Raw genomic sequence first — 17,398 nt, 5'->3', positions numbered from 1 at the left:
AATGTTGCCATTTGAGATGCTCAGGGGTCAGAAGTAGAAATGCCTCCCAGCATATCACACAAACACAAGAAACCTCCCTACAGAAGGCAATGGACACAGTGTTTCTGTTCCTGACCTAGTAGGAAAAGCTCGCCGCCCCCGCTCACCACCACCAGTATGGTCTTGTTTACCTAAGGCTGAACTCATTCCCCAGTGAATCTCCAACGTGAATTGCTCTACTTAGTAACCTGGGCCAGTTCAAAAGAGTCTACAGCTGCAGCCATGGAGGAGAAAAATCAGACTTGGTTTCTGCACTACATCTGGGGTCAAGTCCTTTCTCTGCTAACCTACGACCTGTGTGACTTTGGGGACGTTACTGAATTTTTTTTTGTCCTTTGTTTCCTCATCAATAAAACCAGGATGATAATTGTACCTCCTTCAAAGGGTTGTTGAGAGGATTAAATGAGATAATGCAAGGCACTTTGTACAATCCTTGGCCAAGAGTGAATTTGCAGTGAAGGTTAGCTGCATAGCAGACAAGAGACGCGCGATAAATTTGTTGAAACTGATTTGCCTGTGCAGGGACTGTTGGCTCCAGAGGAGCTGGTCCAGGGATTTTTATTTGCACTAAGTTTTGGCTTTTAAACCACCCTTCCTGGAATGATCATCAACGAAGTTTTCTTTTGTTTCCAAAATGTTAAATTCTATATATTTCCCCAAGGCTGTTGCAAGCACCTTATATAGGGTGTTTATTCTCCCTCACAGCATCCTGTTTCTCCCCACATCTTCACATGGCCAACATCTCACACTTTGTGGGGAAAAAAGTTTTTATCATTTGCTTTACTGCAAAAACATGTACACTCCTTAAATAGTGTTCTAATGCCTGCAAAAAAAAAAAAAAAAAAATTAGCAGAGCGGTCTCCAGGGAAGCATCCTTTGACTATTCAAACCTGGAAGAAATGAAGGGTTTTATTTGTGGAAATTGGGACATCCGGTGCTGTATACTTAGGGAAGCAAGATTTTTTTTTAAACCATCCATCAACACCTCCACACACCAAAAAGTAATAGAATCCCAGAGAATACATTAATATTTTACATTATTGGTAATCTCCCAAATTCAGGGGCAGTTTTTCTTCTGAGTGCAGTTCATTTTATGCCATAGAAATTATCTGAATCTTACTGAAGCATCTTTTCTCGATATTTGATCTCACAGCAATTTTGCCAGGTAGCAACTCTGGGCCCCATTTTACAGATAAAACCCCTAAAGGCCCAGAGAGGTTAAAAACTTGCCCAAGGTCCCACAGCATGAGCCTCTACTGTCTGCCCACTGTCCACTACACCACACGTCCTCCCTCCTTTTGCTTGGACACGAATTCCTTCTGTTTCTCAGCATCTCTCTCTACTACCAGCCTTGGCATCATTTCCCGCAGTATTCCTGGAAGTGGGTAGCAATCAATGGGGAAATTTTAGCAGGACAAAACGAGCAGATGGACAGACACTTGGCATTCCTAAGGCGTAGAGGAGACCCTGACTCTTGAGGAGCCCAGGGCTCAAAGAGTTTTTAGAGTTACGGTTTGGTGAAGTTAAATACAATTTATTTATTCATACATGCAACTAAGTTTTATTGAGCACCTACTATGTGCCCAGCATGGTACTGGGCTCTGGTAAGACAGTGACGAATTAGGCAGCCCTGTTTGCACAGCATTCTTGAGAAATTTGCAGTAAAATGAGCTTAAGAGGCATGCACAAGTACAAGAACAGGTGCCACAAAATCCCTTAGCCAGCCACCAGGTACTGTCAGTTCCACTCTCTGAATATCCTGAGAATCCATCTCCACAGCAGCTGCTCTGGTGTGGACTACCACCTTCTGGCACCTGTGCCACTGAGACCAACAGGGTCTCCCGAGCTCTGATCCCTTCCCACACTGCAACTCAAGGGACAATGTGACCCGTTTTCATCCTGCAAAGGCTCCTCTCTGCCCTTACAACAAAGTCCAAACTCCTGTGCTGGGACATCTCCTCACAGGCAGATTCTCAGTCTTGTCCTCTGTTGGATCCTCATGCAGGGCCAGGCCACAGGTAGGCATTCAATCAATGTTTGTTAAATGAATAAATGAGGCAGGATGGGGGGCGGGAGGATGGTCTTTACCTTACAATGCAGCCTCATGACATCATAATGCAGATATCCTGCCCAGAAGATGATCTTGGTCTATTTGAAGGATGATTATTGGTTTATCTAGCTAGGATGCATCACAACCTCTTAACTGGACTTAATATGAAACTCCTAACAGTTTCCCTGTGCTGATGAGTGCTATGACTTTAACGGAGCTATGATTTTTACAATGTTATATAAACATGACAAGGCATAGGTGTTTGGGGCAGTGACGGCTAAGGACAAAGTCTGGTCTTGCCTTACTCTGTGATTTTGGACAGGTTACTAAGCAGTTTTAAGCCTTACTCTGATTTTGGACAGGTTACTAAGCAGTTTTAAGCCTTACTCTGTGATTTTGGACAGGTTACTAAGCAGTTTTAAGCCTTACTCTGATTTTGGACAGGTTACTAAGCAGTTTTAAGCCTCATCTAAAAATGATCCCTGCCTAGCTGGCCTAACGAGGTCACTGTGAAGACCAGATTCGCTCTGGTTGAGAAAGGACTGCCCAAACCCTAAAGGGCTGTGCACACAAACGGGACCATGACAGTGACCAGAGAAAACAGCTTCCCACTATAGGATGTCCCCATCACACTCCTCCCCTGGAAGTGGTTGGGAGGGTCCACCAGGGTTATCTTTGTTGTTTGTCTTCTTTCCCAGTGGGGTTGTGGGTGTGGTGATGTAAACCATCTGTCCAGATGATCTGCGTGAAGTCATCAGTCTCCACTTGCAGAGACAGGAAGATCACTGCGCCAGATGTTGCAAAGTCCTTACGTGGGCAGGGATGTTGGGTTTGATGATCTCTGAGGTTCAGACCAGGGATTCTCTGCAATTCTTTTCCTTTCCCTTGGCAGGAGTCAGTTCTAAACAATGACAAGGATTCTAGCAGAATTGGGCAATTTCTAGAAAATCTGTTTCTGGAAACTCCCGGGAAGCCAAGCCTTCAGGCAGACTACTTTTCCTTCTCCAAAATAAAAGTGCAAAAGAAAAGTAGTACTGTTAATTCATGCAAGAGGGCAAATAACCGAATCCCCCTTGCAAGTCACACGGTCCTCTCTCCCAGCCAGAACTCCAGACCCGGGAGGGAGGCTGCACAGGCCTGAGGAAGGAAGGGACATTTCACAGTGTGGTACTTGCCTGGTGCCCAGCAGCATGGGTTTTGCCCATTACCAATATGCAAACATTTTTTGATCGCCTCCCCAGAAGTTTGCTTGGGCCCAGGACATGGAGGAGGGCGTCAACTGTTCGTCATTTGGTCCCGGCTTTCTGAGTTCAGGTCAATAATTAGTCATTTATTCATCCATTCACTCAATATTGAGACCTGTCTCTGTGCCAGGCACTGTGCTAAGTACTCAACTAGAGAAATTAAGAGACACAGCTCTTGGTCTCAAGTAGTTCACAGTTAATGGGAGGGCAGTAACCATCAAGTAAACATATTATACAGGAGTAATCCAGATAAAGGCAAAGGGCAGGGAACAGGAAAGGGAAAGGGCGTTTCAGAGGCAGCGGACTGAGTGGAAGCCTGGAGGTGACCGGGTGTGGCCATGACCTGCAGTACTTGATCAAAAAGTGTAAAACCAGGATTGACGGACAAAGAGGTGGCACAGGGACCAGTTGGGGAGGACCAGAGTCCAAAGACACTGAAGGGTAGAGGGGTGATATTGACACATTGGTTCAATGACTATTCAAGTACCTTGTAGAGGCCAGCCTCATGCTCAGGGCTGACGCAGGCTCCCATCCCACTTTAAAAACCACCTAAGATTCTTTCCATTTTGATGCAAAGAAAGACGTTCTTTGGGCTGGTGATCCAACATCCGGTACACAGTTGGTGCTCCATCCATGGTGACCGTGGCCCCTCCCTGCCAGGGGGTTGTTGCCACCTATGCCATGTTCCCCAAAGATGCAGCATTTCATTCACAGGAACAGACATCGTTGTATGATGAAAAATGGCCCATCCCTGCAGCTAACATCCACACCGCTTGTTTAGAGCCTTCTATTCCCTGAGATCTTAATGTCAAGGAAGGCTGATTCTCTTGGCTCTTTACTTGGAAAAGAAAATGACTTTCCTTCCAACTTCAGCCCATAACAATTATGCGAAATAAATTGAAGTGTAAAAACAGGAGATGGCTAGCCGATGGGGCACAATTAGGTAAGGTTTGGCTTCTAGTACCCTACTCTGCAGACACAGAAGCAGACCCTGCCCCCTGGAGTGTGAAATGACCATGCACTTTTAAATCAAATCAGGGAGAAGGTAGCACCAGCCTCAGCCTGGGGGCATGTGTTTGGACACCCGTGGGTCCCCATTGGCAACACGGGGCCTCCACTGTGCTCCCAGACCCGCAGATGAGGTGAGCTGGGGCAGGCTGGGAACTCCTGCAAAGGGCCTCCAGAGGTTAAAAGAGAACTTATTGGTTTTCTGTCTGATTGTAAAAATATGTGCTCATGGCAGGAAACTTGGCAAACGGAGAACAAGGAGAAAGAAAAAAGCAAGCTAGAGCTCCGCACCCTGACAGTAGATTCCCGTTCGCCCTCTGGATAAACGCCCCCCACGGGAGAGGCAGTGCACGCGGGCAGCCACGTCCCCGGCTGTGCCATGGGGATGTCTCCACTGACCCCCTGCCCAAACTGCTGTCACAGCGGTGGTTCCCTTCATCCTTCAGGCTCAGCTCCAAGGTCCCCATCCCAATTACTTATCCCAAGAGGATTTTTTTCTTGAACTCACTTCTGTTTGCAGTTGTCTGGTTTCTTTGTTGGCAGTCCACTGTTCCCAGGAATTTGCCTAAGGTAAGACATCTTCAGTTTAGGGCCCTGCCTCAAAGGCACAGGGTCTGTCTATCAGCGGGGGCTCCCTAGTTACTTGTTAATTAGGAAGTAGGCTACCTGGGTTTCTAGTATTTCAGTACCATAAATATGGCAACGATGAGCACGGCCCATATATATAAATGCTCACTGAGCCCTGCCCGTTTTTTCTCTCCTGGAATATCTCATATATAAGCCATTCTCTCCTCTCTCTTTCTGTGTGTGTGTGTCGGTATTTGTTTTCTGGAAAGGGTCAGAGTATTGAGCTGGGGGCTGGGACCTCAAGTCCCTAGCTCATTCTTCAGCCGTAGGCAAATTCCAGAACTCCAAAGTCTCCTTTTTTCTGTGTTTTAAAAACCAATAAAGAACTCTGCCTAAGGTATGAGTTGTGAGCACCAAATAAGATAAGATCCTGGAACTCTCAAGACTCAAAAGAAACAGTGAAGACACACACACACACACACACACACACCCCCCACCGGAAAGGCCCATACTCATTTTTCACTTTCAGTAAAGCCCCAGAGAGGGTCACTTGGAGATTCAGGGGCCCTGGACTCCATGGGGTACCCTAGCTCCCGGGGTGTCGGCTGCTTCTCCCTCCTCCCCAGAATCTGGGGTCATCTCTGGACTGGATCCCCGGGGAAAAGGTTCCCAATATCCAGACCCAGGAAAGAAGTCTTTCTCTCCTCGAGTCCCCAATCTGGAGACAAACGAGCGAACCCCCCAACATCATCTCCACACTCGCTGGCCCCCTACCCAGCCCCTCCCGATGACGGTAGGTGTCCTTGGGGCGATGGGCACGGCTTGGGGGACCCCCCTCCGCAGGGGGCTGCCTCCCCCAATTTTGCGGGGGCAGAGGACCTGCGGTAGAAGAGTGTGGGTGTCAGGTTCCTATCTGGGACCCGGCTGGGGTGGGGGAGGCGCTGGGAGTAAGGGTGGGAGGGAGTGGGCCCCCCTGGGTACCGGGACCCGCGGGCTCACCCCGGGTTGCGTCACCCGGCCCACCGCCCACTGAGACATCACAATCAGAGGGCCGGGACCCCGCGCCTCATTACCAACCCGTCTGCAACCAAACAATCCAAGCAACAAACACCCCGGAAAAAAAAAAAAAAAAAAGAAACCAGCCGGAGTCCAGCCTCCCTCCCCGCCCCTCCCCCTCGCACCCCGGGGCCCCCGCCCCCGGATGCGGGAGTGAGCGCGAGCCAGGCGCCCCGCTCCCGTCCGCGGCGGGGGCGGCTCGACCGCGCGCCCGCCCCGCCCGCGCCCCGCCCGCGCCCGCGCTCCTCCGGCTCCGCGGCGCCCTCGCCGGGTGCGTGCCTCTTGCACGCCCGCCCGCCCGGCTCTCCGCGCCCGCCGCCCGCGCCCGGCCCGGCCCCGGCGCCCCGGCCCTGCTGCCCGCGCTTCATGGCTGCGCACGAATGGGACTGGTTCCAGCGCGAGGAGCTCATCGGACAGATCAGCGACATCCGAGTCCAGAACCTGCAAGGTAACGCGCCCAGCCTCCCGGAGAGGGTCGCGGAGCGGGGGAGCCCGGGAGCCCCGGGAGCGGCTCCCCCCACCCCCACCGAGGAAGCTCAGACCCGCGCCGCCCCCTGCCCCGTCCTGACCCGGTCCTGTCACTTACGGAGGGGAAGGGGGTCGAGACACCCTCCCCCAAACCCCGGCATTGCCTCCCCGGCCAAATGAACAGTGGCCCAGGGGGTGGGGAGGCACACGTGTGTGTGTGTGTGTGTGTGTGTGTGTGTGTCGGGGGGGAAGCATCCCATTTGCTTGCGGGGGGGCGGGGGCGTCACGATTCCGCCCCCCCGCAAGCCGCAGCTGCGAGTTTGGAGAAGTTTGTACTTGGGCCCTTGGGGGCGGCGGCCCAGGTCAGGGAGGGGAGGAGAAAGTGAGATGGCGTGTGTGCGTGCGTGTGTGTGTGTGTGTGTGTTCGTGCGTGTGTGTGTGTGTGTGTGCGTGTGTGTGTGTGCGTGTGTGTGTGTGCGCGCGCGCGCGGCCCAGGTCAGGGAGGGGAGGAGAAAGTGAGATTGCGTGGGTGTGCGTGTGTGTGTGTGTGTGTGTGTGTGTGTGTCTGAGTTCACACAGTTCCTAAGTACCTCCGGGGCTAGGGGAACTGAATGGGGTGCGGCGCCTCGGGGTGGACAGGGGAGAAGGAGGTCAGAGGCGCGGGTCGGTGGGGTCAGTGGGGTCAGGCGGCCTCTTTGTTCGGGGAGCTGCCCCTCCCCCGGCCCGGGGGTCACCCTGCCGGGGTGGGAGGCGGGGGTAAGGGCGAGAGGCCGGCCCGCCGGCGCGCGACGCTGGGACCTGTGTCTGCCTTGGGACAAGGTGAAAGAGACGCTTGGGAGCCGGCAGGTCTGACAAGGGCTGGTGGAAGGGGGGGTCTCCCGCCACAGACGACGTGCATTTATCTTCCAGAGGAGTTTGTTCATTGTGGAAACTTAGCACAAACATATTTAAAGGAAAAAAGTCACCAACAATCACCCCATAACCCATGCACGCACACACACACACCCCCCACACGAAGAAAGCCGCTTTTCATGGAGGTGTACTTCCAGCCTCTTTCTTTTCATATGTGGACTTTGCAGAACTGGACAGAGTTCCCCCTTCCGCCTCTCTTCACCCACACAGACCGGGACAGGGAAGTTTAGCAGCTTCCTCTACGGGCTTGGGTTTCTAGAGACTGCAAGGTCAGGGGGCGGCTCAGAGAGCGCTGGGAGGCCTGGACAGAGAGGGGGTGGGGCCGTGGGTCCTCCCTCTCATCCCAAGCAGGTGCCCTGCCTTTACTGCTGGAGGGCAGAGAGCCCCAGCGGTCAGGGTGCAGTCTTGCGGGGTGACTAGGCAGTCAAGTGTAAACATTACACCTGATAAAATGTTTCCTGGGAGCCCACATGGCCTGCTCCACCCCTAGGCTGGGCAAGGACAGTGCAGGCAGAGGTGACCTGCCGTGGGGCGGAGGGGAACCTAGTGCGCTGGACACTGGAAACTTGAGTTTGCTCTGGGCTCCCCTGATTTTTTCTTCAGTGATTTGTGTAAAGTAAGGAGGATTGAGCTGGAGATGCTGAAAATGATCTTTTTCGCTAAGCCTCACGTCTGGGTCCTGTTGCCTGAGAACTGACATCCTATTTTGGGGGTGGGTGTTAGTATCTTTTGCTGAGATGGCATCTGGTTTGGGCTGTCAGGTTGTGTGTGTGTGTGTGTGTGTGTCTTAGGCAATCAGTGGGTGTTTATTAAGCACATACGAACCAATTCTTGGTGCAACAACTTCCTGCACCCCTCAACTCTCGGTAAAAAGGAGATCGACTTTTGTGAAGGGATGTTCAACAATATGAGCAGCTAGTTACACCTGGAACAGTGAGAGAAGGCTTCACTCAATGGGGACAGTTTGAAATGGGTCTTGAGGGTTGGGTAGGAGTTCACTGAGTGGGCTCCTCTCTCTCAGCTCCCAGTGAACTGTCCTCACTTTTAGGCAATTGCCAATTGCAATTTGAGCATCCATGGGCTTTGCCATTTAAAAAAATAAACTTTTAACTTTATGTATATTAATGATTATGTACATGTATCTAAAATATGCATTAATCTCGAGTACAAGCCCAACACATTTTTATGTATGGATACACCTGTTTAACCACTGCCTAGATCAAGATGTAGAAGTTTTCTAGCACCCTGGGTGGATGCTTTGTCTCCCTTCCCACTCCCCTCCTCCAACAAAGCAGCTACTACTTTTATCTTTATTGCTGTAGTTTTGCCTCTAGAACTTCTTATAAAATTGAGTAGCACAGTATATATACTCTTTTGAAATGGACTTTTTTTTTTTTTTTTTTGCGGTACGCGTGCCTCTCACTGTTGTGGCCTCTCCCGTTGCGGAGCACAGGCTCCGGATGCGCAGGCTCAGCGGCCATGGCTCACGGGCCTAGCCACTCCGCGGTATGTGGGATCCTCCCGGACCGGGGCACGAACCCGCGTCCCCTGCATCGGCAGGCGGACTCCCAACCACTGCGAAACGGCCCGTTTTTGCTCCACATTATGTTGGTGCGGTTCATCCACTTTCTTGCTTGTATCAGTAGTTCCGTTTTTAAGAGAGTTTTTATAAAACTACTGAGGCAGTTTTACATATTATAAAATTCAACCTGCTTTAAGTTTATAATTCAATGCTTTTTAGTAACTCTGCAGGGTTGTGCAAACATCCCGACAACGCCGTTGGGGAACACTTTCATTACCTGCTCACGGCCCCTAGTGCCCAGCCTCTGTGTCAGTCTCGCTCCCAGCCCTAGATCCAGGCTGTCCATAGTTCCTTGTTTTCGCCGAGGACTCTTCCATCATATGGATGTACCACAGTTTGTTGATCTGTTCTTCGGTGAGGGGCGTTTGGGTTGTTTGCAGCTCGGGGCTGTCCTCAGTGGATGGAGCTGTCAGTCCTGGCGGACGCTGTGGAGTTGCTGCCCAGCGTCGCTGAGGAGAGGCTAGGAGAGGCAGTGGGCCAGGAATCTGTCTTGTCTCTCTCCATCTTTCCCTTGGCATCCCCGTCTCTTAAGGATGCTAAACAACCATTTTCTCTCCTTGTCTCTGTGGTGCTCAGGAAGTCCAGCCAAAGGGCTGGGTCCAGAAGGCGGCCCTCGCCATGCTTAGAACGTCTGCCTAAACCAGCTGGTGGGTGTTGGCCGGCCCTGGACGTGTCTGGGTGACATATGGGCCATGGGCGGGGGCCTTGTTCATCTGAACTCGGCATGGGTGGTAGTCAGGAGTCCAGGCAGAAGGGTTGTTTTACAAACTCTGTGCTTCTTCCGCGAGCACAGGTAGAAGCAGTTGTCGTGGTGATGGGACGCTGGGTACAGGGGAATTTCACAAATCTGCCATCATAGGGACTGAGGCGGATCCCCAGCCTCCATCAGGCTTTTGTCTATGGCCCTGTGGAATTGTGGAATCCATGCAAAATATGACTGTGCTGTCACCAGGCCGTCCCCCAGGTCGGGGGGAGCCGGGCAGAAAGCGTGGCCTCTCCCAGGAGGGCTGTGACAACTCACTGTACCTGACACATGGGCACGTGAAGTCCTCTTGACGTGCTCACTTCGATGGCTCAGAAAAGTGTCTGTAAATGAAGGACTCCCTGGCAGGGAGCATGGATGTCCATCTGGGCGAAGCTGCCTGTGCCACTCTCACAGGGTCCTTCGCAAGGAAACGGGGGCGGCCCAGCTGTCGACCTTTTCAGAAGGGAGAACGTGGAATTGCAGGATGTGGGCAGCTGCCACCTGGTGGCCCCCACTTCCTTGGAGCCTCATGGGGTAGAGCTGAGGTTGGAGGCGGCCCTTCAGGTCTGTGCCTTGGCTCTCAGCCGGGCTGTGGGCAGCAGGGGCGCCGGTGCCTTTCCGATGACAAGGCTGCCTGGCTGCCCCCTCTGCCTCTTTGACTTGGCCTGAGGGTCCAGCTGAAGGCTCCGCCAGTTCCGGGGTCCCCTGCCTCTTGGTCCAAGGCAGGTGTCAGGCCAGTGTTTGGAAGATGCTCCCGTTTCTGTAAGGAGCCTCCACCCGCCCCCCCACCGCCAAGATCCCTAGTCCTTTTCTGCTGAGTTTAGCAAACATGTGCCAAGCATCTAGCATCGTGCAGACACCAGGGAATGCAGAGTTGGTTCTTGTCCCTGCCTTGAAGGAGCATGAAGGCATCACGGCACCTGGCCAGACCGGGGTTGGAATTTTCTGCTTCTGGCAGCACAGACGTCCGTTCAGTTCGGGACCGTCTCCTGTTGCTCTGGTGCCGGTTGGGTCTGATGCTGTGAACTTTGACTTCATTGTTCCGGAGCGACTTGGCCAGAGTTGGAGGTGGACGGAGTTAGATTAGGCTGGGCAGACGTGAGGCTTTCCCACTGCATCTCTGGGGCAGCCAGCTAGGTAGGGGCGTCCAGCGCTGCCAGCTGAGCCCCGCCGGCTGGAGCTCCCTGAGCAGCAGCCCTCCCCCTCTGCCTTAGTGTCTCCCTCAGTCAGAATTTCTTGGGAAGCAGTACCACCCAGGGTGAGCAAACAGAAACTGTGACTCAGGGCACTTGGAACTGACTGCCAAACAGAGGTAGTAATAGTTAACCCGACTTCCAGCAGCCTGTGTGCCAGGCACGGCGCGAACTGCTGTGTTTTAATGCTTCTGCAAGCCTTTAAGGCTGTGTCAGAAGTGGAGAGGTAGAATGACTTGCCCAGGGTCGTGGGCTTGTAAGTGGAGCTGGGCTTTGAACCTGGGTCAGACTAAGGCGCACTTCCCATCGCACTGGCTCTGTAAATCTTGGGCGAAGGCTGCACGGGTGAAGGAGCTGGTAGCCTCAGGGCTGGGAGCTGGGAGGGCCTCTCAGAGTGGGGGCCTTGGAACCAGACCTTGAGGGCAGAGCAGAAACTTGACTGCATGAGTTCTGTGCTGCACAGCCCGGCAGGCAGGCAAGTGGCTGGGATCTCCTGAAGGCAGGCTCAGGGGCGGGACTGTGCCTGCGTGCTCAAGATGGGCACTTGCTTGCCTTATTACCCACTTCCTCCTTTCCTTCCACCGGCCCAGGCCCTCCTCACTCCTGCCCAGTCTCCGCAATGACCTCTTGATGGCTCCGGGCCTTGTGTCACCTCCTTCAAGCCACCCACCACGCAGCCACCAGCACATGTCCCTGCTAATGCCTTCAGTGGGTCTCCAGGGCCAACCTGTTGGCCCAGTGCAGCTCCTGTCCACCCCAGGACTGATAGCATCATTGTCCACAAATGCCGGGATGTAAGAAAGGTCAGGCTGCACTGGTTTACTGGGTCAAGTCCAGGCCCCTTTGCCTGACGGGTGAGGCCCTCTGGGGTCTGGTTCGAGATGCCACACCAGCCTCCCCTCCCACTCCCTGCACCCAGTACCCGCCCCTCCCATTCCTTAGGTTCTTATCTCCAAGCCTCTAGACCTCCTGTGCAGACAGCCATGGGATTAGGGATGTCGCCTGGTCAAAGTTATCCAAGACCCACAGGAGCCAAGGAGCCGAGAGGGGACCTTTCCTGCTTCTGTCTCCCTCAGCTCTTGGAGGGCACAGCAAGCTGCTGGAGGTTTCTGTATAAAAACCGAAGAATACGGTATTTGTCTTTCTCTTTCTGACTTACTTCACTCTGTATGACAGACTCTAGGTCCATCCACCTCACTACAAATAGCTCAATTTCGTTTCTTTTTATGGCTGAGTAATATTCCATTGTATATATGTGCCACATCTTCTTTATCCATTCATCCGATGATGGACACTTAGTTTGTTTCCATGTCCTGGCTATTGTAAATAGAGCTGCAGTGAACATTTTGGTACATGACTCTTTTTGAATTATGGTTTTCTCACCAAACGTAAAATAGATAGCTAGTGGGAAGCAGCCGCATAGCACAGGGAGATCAGCTCGGTGCTTTGTGACCACCTAGAGGGGTGGGATAGGGAGGGAGGGAGGGAGACGCAGAGGGAAGAGATATGGGAACATATGTATATGTATAACTGATTCACTTTGTTATAAAGCAGGAACTAACACACCATTGTAAAGCAATTATACTCCAATAAAGATTAAAAAAAACACAAAAAACAAAACCAAAGATACTCAAATTCAGATGTTTCACCATCCTCCAAGAACTTGCTGCCCATTAGGGCCCAGCCCCGGTGCTGTGTGCTTGGTTCTAAAGGATGAGTCATCATGTAGGACGTTGCTTTTGGCCCCCCAGCTGGAGTCAAGTCACTGGCTTTGAGTTAACTCTGGATTTTGCCCACAAAGGGCTGTGTTCCAGCCCTGGCTGCATCCCTCCCTCCGGGTGTGGATTCTTCTCGAGCAGCCTTTCCAGGTGGAGCATGTGAGCAGCTGGGGAAGACACAGTCAGGACAGGGCAGCTGAAGGCCTGGGTCTGGGTCCTGGCTTTGCTGCTTACTTGCTGTGGGATCCTGGGAGACCTCTTCCCCTCCCTGTGCCTCAGTTTTCACATCTGCAGAAGGAGAGGGCTGGACTCTCAGGGGCTCACGTGGCCCACCCACCGCCGAAGGGGGTGTAAGGAGGGTGGGACCTGGACAGAGATGCCCACGTAAAGCCATTGTCCTCCCAGCCCCTGGAACACGTGGGCGGGTGGCCGTCGTGCAGCTCTGGGCACCGCTGAGCACAGCTGGCTGCGTTCCTGAGTTCTTTTCACTGCCAGGTGCAGGAGACTCACTCCCACTACGGGTTCCGTGTAGAAAGGGTCGCAGTTCATGAGCTCTGTTGTTAAAGTACATGTGAATAAATGATGTACCTTCTTGGTTTATGCTTGGCTGATGAATTATGTGTTTCTATGAAGAGCCCAGGAAAGGCCTGGGACACCTACTCTGAGCTAGCTGGGCAGAGTTGAAGGTGCCCTCGGGGAGGTTTAGGGACCTGCCCACGGTCCTGGCAGACTGGGTGGAGGGGGGCACGTCCTGCACATGCACATTTGTACTGAGGAACGTTCGAGACCAGGTAAAACAGAAGCCCGTCGCCGAAAGGGTTTGTCAGCCGTGAGAGGGAAGCCCTCCATCCAGAGGGCAGACCCCGGAAGAGGTTTCTCCCTGAATCCCTTGTTAGTGGCCACGGTCGTGGTTGACCTTGACTCCATCAGAGCAGTCCCACGGGGTGAGGTGAGGCTTCTGAGCAGATCCAGTGCTCTGGGGAAACAGCCCTTTGCCCAAGGTGCCAAGATTACATTAACCGCCCTCTCGGACCCGGGGAACACTCTGGCATTTAATTTTTGCCTGGAACAGCTGAGGCACTGGCAGAGTCCTGCCCCACAAGCCAGAGGTCACGCCTGCTCCGCTTCAGAGGGGAAGAGAGAAAAAGAAAGTAATTCTCTTTTTAGTGGTTGAACCATTAAAAGTAAACTCCCGGTTCCCATAGAAACCTTTTCTTATTTCCCCCACCCCCTCCCTGCACCTCTTATTTTTAAAAACAGTGGTGGATTGTGTCAGCCACAGAAGGAATTAGAGGCAGCATCAAAAATCACAAGTGTGGCTTTAAAGAGTCTTTCACAGTTCTTTCCCCTCACTAGTCTGTCTGCTTTGCTTTCATTAATTTTTTTTTCCTATCAGAGCAGGGATTGGTGAACTACGGTCTGAAGGCTAGATCCAACCGGCTACCTGTCTTGGGGAATAAAGTTTTATTGGAACACAGCCATGCCCATTTGATTGCATATTATCCAGGGCTGCTTTTTGCACTTACAATGGCAATTGAGTAGTTGTGACAGAGGAGATCCACAAAACCAAAAATATTTACTCTCTGGCCCATTTGGAATGTGGGAATCCAGAGAGCTTCCTGTGGGGTGGCAGGGACCTTGTATTCTAGACCCAGACTCGGGGCACATGACAAGTAGGAGATGTTTGTGAATGGCTGCTGCATGTGTAACAGCCCAGCCTTCTTTGCAGAGGGCTGATGCATGCCTGGAGTGGGTTCTGCACCCGCTTTAGAAATGGACTTCCCCACTGGAAGGCTGGCCATTTGTTCAAATAATAGTTATTGAGTCCTCCCGGAAATGCTGGGAGCTGGGATGGAGGGATGGATGGGACACTCTGGGAGTCCCGAGTACCCAGAGGACACGGGCATCATGAGGCTAAGATGAGCATTTTAGGACTGAGGATGCCAAGGTGTGTGCTGCCAGGAATATGGGGGGAGGGGAGGCGTGATCCAGCCTTAAGGGTGGTGGCCTGGAAAAATCGGTAATCCCAAAGGCAGGCAGTGTGGATCCAGGGGGTAGGGCAGTATGGTAGGGGTTTGGCAGGGGCCTCTCTGGTGAGATTGCAGCCAGGGTTGCGGGGGCCCGTGCAGGGGAGTGGGGCCCAGAGGACCCACGCAGCTGCATTCCCCTTGACCTTCCTGAGCACCGGGATCCACTGCTTCTTGGAGGTGACGGTCCAAAGCCCCGAGGACCAGGAAAAGCCAGGCAGGATTTGGGGAATTTTGCAGAATCCCTGGAGTCATTCTGGTGTCAACCAGCTCCTGCAGAACTGGGGGGTCTAACTGGAAGACACTGGGGATCCGATGACGTCATGCCCCACTCCTGCTTCCCCCTCCTGGGGGGCCCTCCAAGTAGGCAGGAGCCTTTGCAATATTTATATCCCTTTTCAACTATTTTTAATCTTCTACGGTATGACATACTTAAAAAGCAGCAGCGTTCCGTGGCCTTCTCGCTGCGAACTGGGGCGAGGTGGGGAGAGGGCACAGAGCTGGCCCGACAGTTTGGTGGTGAAATAAGTTAGCCCTCGGATGGGCTCCTCCACCGGCCCCTCCCTCACCTCCCGCGTCCTCAAGCGTCTCTCTCACCTACACCTTTCCTTTCTTGCCTGCTTTTGCGAACATTCTCCTTGTCAGTTGCTAGGACCACTGTTTTCCTGCTTCCGGCTTCCCGGGTCCCACTTCAGCCCTGAGATCCGGTCTTTCCCGTCGCTAAGTCCGTCCTCTACCAAGACTCCTCTTTGCCCTGAGGCAGAAACCCTGCTGTGTGTTCTGGGCACCCTCACTTCTGCCCTTTCTGGAATCACCCGGAAATCATCCTGTTTATCCCACAAACCACTCCTTTCTCGTCCCTGTACCTTTGTCTTCATGGCTCCTTCTGCAGAGAATGACCGTGGCCGCACCTACGGCAGCCTCCCTATACCCCGCCTTGGGGGAATTCACAGCCACCTCCCCTGGACTTCCTGCCGCCCAGCCCTGAGTAGGTCCCCAGAGGAGTGCATGCATTTTTGTCCTGCCAGCCCCCAGCATGGAGTAGGTCGCCAGAGCTGTTTGCCAAACTCCTGTTGCTGCACTATGGTCCATATCCTAATCCCCGGAACCTGGGAATGCGTTACCTTCCTAGGTAAAAGGGACTTTGCAGATGTGATTAAGTACAGGATCTTGAGAGGATCCCAGGTTATCCAAGTGGGTCCCATTAATCACAAGCATCCTTATAAGAGGGAGGCAAGAGGGTCAGAGAGGATATATGTTGATGGAAGCAGAGGTCATAGCGATGCCATTGCTGGAAGGAGCCATGAGCCATGGAGTGCAGGCAGCCTCTAGGAGCTGGAAAAGAGAAGGAAATGGATTATTTTTCTAGGGCCTCAGGGAACACAGTCCCGCTGATAATTTTGATGGTAGCCTGTCAAACCCATTGTGGACGTCTTACCTCCAGAACTGTAAGATAATACATTGGTGTTGTTTTAAACCTCTAAGAATGTGGTAATTGGTGACAGCAGCAACAGGAAACTGATACATGAATGAATTACAAGTGACTTATCAAGGCTTCTCCTTTTTCCTAGAAGAGACACATCTGGGGGACATTTGCACACCTGGAATACCCTTTAGGTTCTGTGGGAGTGTGATGGACACGCAGGGTGGTGGCGCTGAGCTGAGTCTGAGCCAGGAGTGCAGAGACCTGGGCTCTGGTCACAGGGTTGGCGCTGCTTGGTTGTGGAACCTGGGAAGGCTGCCTGACCAAGGGCAGCAGGGCAGAACTTGAGCGGACAAGAGAGGGAGTCTGCTTGGGCTACAGAGACTGTCTGCCCGGAGGTCCAAATGCAGCAGTGCTGTGATCCGAGATACACACCGGGCTGTGCATAACCAGGGGACGACGTCATGGGCTGGCCCTGTGGCCTATGTCCTGGGGCCCTGGCGGTGTGGATGGTGCAGCAGGAAGCGGGTGATGACACAGCAGCCTCCAGGTACACACCCTGTTGTTTGGACCCTGGGCTTCAACGTGCTCCGGCACCAATAACATCTCTGTTCTAATCCTTGTGTTGTTTTAGAGTTGAGATACACGAACTCTGGAAACGCTGATAACTCTGAGTGAGTCAAGTCTGGAATATTTAGGATAAACATTCTTCTATTTCATGTGAAATATCAAAGTCTATTTGGAAAACAAGAGAGCATCATTAGAGGATTGGCTTATATGCAGTTCCTGATTTTTTTCTACATTACATAAAGCATTAAACGTACAATTATGAGGATCTTAAATTCCCAGAGAATGGGAGGAAAACCCTAATCGTGCCTCACTGTTTAAGTGTGGCTGAATGACGTCATGCTGCACTTCTGTTGTTTCATTTATTTTCTTGAACTTCCCCTCTCTGCTAGGTTGAAGGTCACCCCATAACCTTCACCGCTCTGCTTCCATCGGCTCCATGGTATTGTTTATGAAACCAGTAGTGATCATTGATAATGACACTTCCATTTTTTCTCTTTCTACTTATTTTTATAAAACAAGGATGAATTGCAATCAGATGTTCCAGTAACTCCCCAAACATGCGGTACAATGAAGACGGCAGTGTAGCTAAAAGGCTCCCCTGTGCTGTAGCTAGGCCCCTTCCTTGTCAGGGTGATTTAGCCAAGACGCAACTTGAGTGACTAAAGAGAATTTGGGGCATTGCTGTTGTAAAATGTATAATATAGAGTACAGGTTCTATAAAAATCAGTCAAGTCGGGGGTTGTCTTAATTGGTTATAGGGCATTGATGTGGTGATTATGGGGAGTCTGGGGGATGG

The 17,398-nt window shown here is 52.3% G+C and overlaps 1 protein-coding gene across 3 annotated transcripts in view; it reads left to right on the top strand.

The window, feature by feature from the left end:
* Nucleotides 1–5,896: 5,896 nt before the first annotated feature.
* Nucleotides 5,897–17,398, top strand: part of CLMN (calmin) — a gene marked incomplete at its 3' end in the record, with an annotated part of 115,060 nt that continues 103,558 nt past the window's right edge. For all 3 annotated transcript variants that reach the window (XM_079701274.1, XM_079701275.1, XM_079701273.1), the window contains exon 1: nt 5,897–6,412. In XM_079701274.1, coding sequence (XP_079557400.1) covers nt 6,331–6,412 — 82 coding nt within the window. In that variant the 5' untranslated portion in view covers nt 5,897–6,330. The remainder of the gene's footprint in view (nt 6,413–17,398) is intronic.

Source organism: Hyperoodon ampullatus (genome assembly GCF_949752795.1).
Source record: "Hyperoodon ampullatus genome assembly, chromosome: 3".
Taxonomy (NCBI): Eukaryota; Metazoa; Chordata; class Mammalia; order Artiodactyla; family Ziphiidae; genus Hyperoodon; species Hyperoodon ampullatus.
The sequence above is the reverse complement of the archived record's forward strand: the minus strand, read 5'-3'. Positions and strand labels throughout refer to the sequence as shown.